Below are 4,166 nucleotides of genomic sequence, written 5' to 3' on the forward strand. Positions count from 1 at the left end.
AGGGTCTACCCTGACTATTATCCTGGTTCAATAATAAATTAGTTCTCTCTCTCTCTCTCACTTCCTCTCTCTCTCTCTCTCTCTCTCTCTCTCTCTCTCTCTATCAAGGAACTATTGTTATCTCATAAATAGTTTGTGGTCATGAGTCTCTAGGATTTCTACCTCCCCCTAATCTGATTTAGCTTCTGTTTAGTGGACTGTAGAGGAATGGACGTAATGAGAGCAGGAGGATAGGTGAAGGGATGAGGAAAGGGAAGGGTTGGGAAGGAGGGCAACGTGAAGCACATGGGCAGCGTTTCCCCATGTAGAAGCAGCTGTGTCCCCAGTGGAGACAGACCCTAGGGATGGTAAACAAGCTTCTTTTTTCTCTCCCTCTTCCTTTCCCTACCTGCCCTTTTCTCTCTGTTCCTCTTTTCTTTTCTCTCTTTTTAGATTTCTTAAATGAGACGTTCAACTGGATACACCAAGATTTGGAGAGATTGGAGGCAGTGAAAATTTAATACTATTGTTTACTATTCTTCCAGGAACCTCTGACATACAAACCGAAATGTATGCATTTCACCAGAACCAAGGCACCAAGCAAAGCCTCGTCCAAATCTCAGAGCCCGAGAGCACGCTGTGCCCTGGTGCGGCCTACCTTCGTTGATGGATTCTTTAAAACATTCTGCCTAGAGTCCCCATAAGTGTCACTCAGACCATAAACTCTGACTTTTAGTTGTGATGAAAGACCTGAAGGGTTCCCTGGGGGAAGGAGGGAAGCAAAACAAGTGTTCAAAGGTTAAAAAAAGGGGCAGTGGCATCTTTACTATGAATAACTTGTGATTAAATGCTGTCATTTCCAGGCCCATCTTGTGTCACTTGAGAGAATCAGTTGAATCCGCTGGCGGAGAAAAGCAGTATATCTCTATGGAAAAAGAGTAGTCTCATTAGTTAGGCCATGATAACTGAGAGATTTTCTTTACCAAATACCATTCTGGGCTTTTCTAGCTGCCAAGTTCCTGCAGCCCCTGTCAGCAAGGGAGCCCCAAAGCATAGATGTCAGTCATTTACTCCTAGTTCTAGGGATCGAATTCTTAGAAGAGAAAAATAGAACCACCATTAAGGGTGACTATACCATATGGGAGGGAACAAACATTTATTTAGAACCAATGCAATTGTGAGACTATTGAGTCCTGAGGCTGGCTAGTGGCTCAAAGAAAGAGGTTATAGTAATATTAAGAAGGCAGCTTCTTTACTTGTGTGTAGGAAAGTTGTTTCTCTGTAAGTGTGAGAAGCATCAGATAAATCAACTTCAAAGAGATGGTTGCACAGATATGAAGCACTGCTGGGTATTACCAGTCTATTTTCCAGTCATGGTCAACACTGGCTTCTTCCTGCCTGGAAACTGATCTTCCTGTTTGGACCTAACTGAATCCAACCAGAAATAATGAACAATAATGTGAGTAAAATCTGGGCATTTCTGAGTAGTGATTCTAGAAAACTATAGCCAGAATCTGTAAATATGATAAAATCCTATATAGTAAAGAGCTAATATGCAAATGGTCACCATGCCCTCATGTCCTCGCACCCTCATGCCCTTGAGCCCTCGAGCTGGAACTGCTCAGACACTCAACGCGGGGGAGAAAGAAATGGGAACCAGCCAGGCACAAATGAGCTCGTGAGAGAGGAATGGGGACCAGCGGCCCATGGTCCCAGGTGCCCGCGGCTGCGGTCGATCGACCTGGGCAAAACCAGCCTAGGTCCTGGGTGCCTGCAGCCAGCCAGAGGGAGAGAAGCCTGAATCCCAGGTGTGGGGTGAGGCAGAGGAGGTTAGGGGCCATCAGGACAGCAGAGGAGCAGCTAGGGGTGATCAGGAAGGCAGGCAGAAGTGGTAAGGGGCAATTAGGCAGGCAGAGATAGTTAGGGGCCATCAGGCAGGCAGGTAGAGATGTTAGGGGCAATCAGGCAGGCAGGCAGGCAAGCGGTTAGGAGCCAGCGGTCCAGATTGTGAGAGGCAGTCAGGAATACCCCAGGGGTCCCGGGTTGGAGATGGTGCAGGCCGGGCTGAGGGACCTCCCTACTCCATGCATGAATTTCATGCACCGGGCCGCTAGTAAAAGTATAAAAGAATCTTAAGAGACACCCAATTCCATGCAATGAAATTTCCCTCCTGACCGTTCAACCCTTAAACCACTACTCCAATTGCCAAAGGCCAGCAATTTCATAATTCAGCCCCTTGCACGCACTTTTGAGCATTTTCAATGATTAGAAAGTCTGCTCTTTTACTTTCTGCCACTTGATTCTACTTCTATTCTCTGGATCTCTGTATTATTTTCCTAGGGCTACCATAATGGATTATCATACCTTTTGTGGCTTACAACAACAGAAATGTATTTTCTTATTGTTCTGGAGGTGGGAAATCCACAGGGCTACACTCTCTCTGAAGGCTCTATGGTAGTCTGTTCTTTGTCTCTTATAGCTTTTGGTGGCTCCAGGAATTCTTCGGCTTATTGCCACATCACTCCAATCTCTGCTCTCATGGTCCCACTGCCTTTTCCTCTTCTCTGAATCTCTTATGAAGACACTGTTCATTAGATTTAGGACATGCGGAGATAATTCAGGATGGCCTCATCTCAAGGTCCTTAACTTAAAGCTGCACATACCTATGTTCCAAATAAGACCATACTTGCAGGTTCTAGAGATTAGAATGTGGACCTAATTATTTTACAAAAGAGTAAAGTGGTCCGTTTAATGAAACCAAAGCTGGGTTTTAGGTATTACTTCCTGGAGAAATTCTCCTAAAGGTTTTGATCAAAATTATTTCAAAAATTTATCAAAATTATTTTCATATAGTTCTTCCAGTTTATAACAGAAAATACTACTTAGCCTTCCCAAGTCTCCAGGATATTTATTGTAGTTGTTGTTATTGTAGTATTTTGTGTTGTCGTTGTAAAATAGAATAATGGTACCCTTTTTTAGGGTTGTGGCGTGTATTAAATGACAAACTATATGAACAGCAACCAGCACTATGCCTGCTAACACAGCAAAGTAGTCAATAGATATTAGCTCTCTTTATTATCATTATTTTATAGCACTTTGAAGTTTTCAGTGTATAACCAGCAACTCTTGTGATTTAATCCTCATAATCTCACAGTTGTGTAGGTATTACATCAGGAGATAGAGACTTGGCAAGAGTTGCCTAATATTTCCACAATACAGTAAAACCTTGAATTAAAGGACTAATTTGGGCAAGGGACTGTCTGTGAAAGCCACAAGTCTGTTATATAATAAAGTAGGTTTTGCAAATGTGTATGCTAAAAAAATTGACAAATTAGTTTGTGTAATTGAAATTAAATATGTATGAAAAGTTCAATTTCACAGAAAAGTTTTTTGTATGTGTTACTATAATTTTAGATTTATCCTGAATAGGTCACCTCGAGTAAACAAATGCACATGGCTGGGGCATGGCTTAGTGCACATGGGAACATGGACTTGAGTTATAACTGCTGCAGCAAGTCACACCCTGGCAGAGCTAACCCATCCATCTGAGATGGGAGAGGTGGAGGAGACACTGAAGCATCCTCAGAGACAGAAGGGAGTGCAGGGAATCATTGTGGTGAACACAGAAGGCATTCCCATTAAGAGCACCATAAGCAATCCCACCACTACACCGTATGCCAACCTCATGCACAACTTCATCTTGAAGGCACGGATCATCACACGTGAAGTTGACCCCCAGAATGACCTCACCTTCCTTCAAATCCGCTCCAAGAAAAATGAAATTATGGTCACACCTGATAAAGACTACTTCCTGATTGTAATTTAGATTCTGAATTCAGAATCTGACTAAATAAGCCACTCTCTTGGCTCCATGCATCATTTCTAAGTTAATGATAATAATAGTGTTAATCATGTCAACCAACAGGCAGGTGGAAATTGTCTTAGAGCCCATGTAGACCGATCCAGTGACCAGAGTGGGCTTCAGATCTTCTCCATCCCACCAAAGCATCCCTCTGCTGACCAGTTGCCCTGAGCTCCCAGGAGGGCCCTCTTTCCTCAAGCTCAGGTTTCGGAACATGAACTTATGAGAGGCCCACATCCTGCTTTCTTCTGACCTTCTGTTCACTGTGCTGCCCTTGGAAAAGGCTGCTTTCCTTTAACTAGCAATAACTGAAACTTAAAAAAAG

The 4,166-nt window shown here is 43.3% G+C and overlaps 1 protein-coding gene across 1 annotated transcript; it reads left to right on the plus strand.

The window, feature by feature from the left end:
• Positions 1–3,529: 3,529 nt before the first annotated feature.
• LOC308517411 (dynein light chain roadblock-type 1-like) lies at positions 3,530–3,805 on the plus strand (the record flags this gene model as incomplete). The annotated part of the gene is made up of 1 exon (XM_081088561.1): positions 3,530–3,805. One exon carries the CDS (start codon positions 3,530–3,532, stop codon positions 3,803–3,805), a length of 276 nt encoding a protein of 91 aa, XP_080944687.1.
• Between the last annotated feature and the right edge of the window lie 361 nt (positions 3,806–4,166).

This window comes from Myotis nattereri, assembly GCF_964212035.1.
Source record: "Myotis nattereri genome assembly, chromosome: 3".
Taxonomy (NCBI): Eukaryota; Metazoa; Chordata; class Mammalia; order Chiroptera; family Vespertilionidae; genus Myotis; species Myotis nattereri.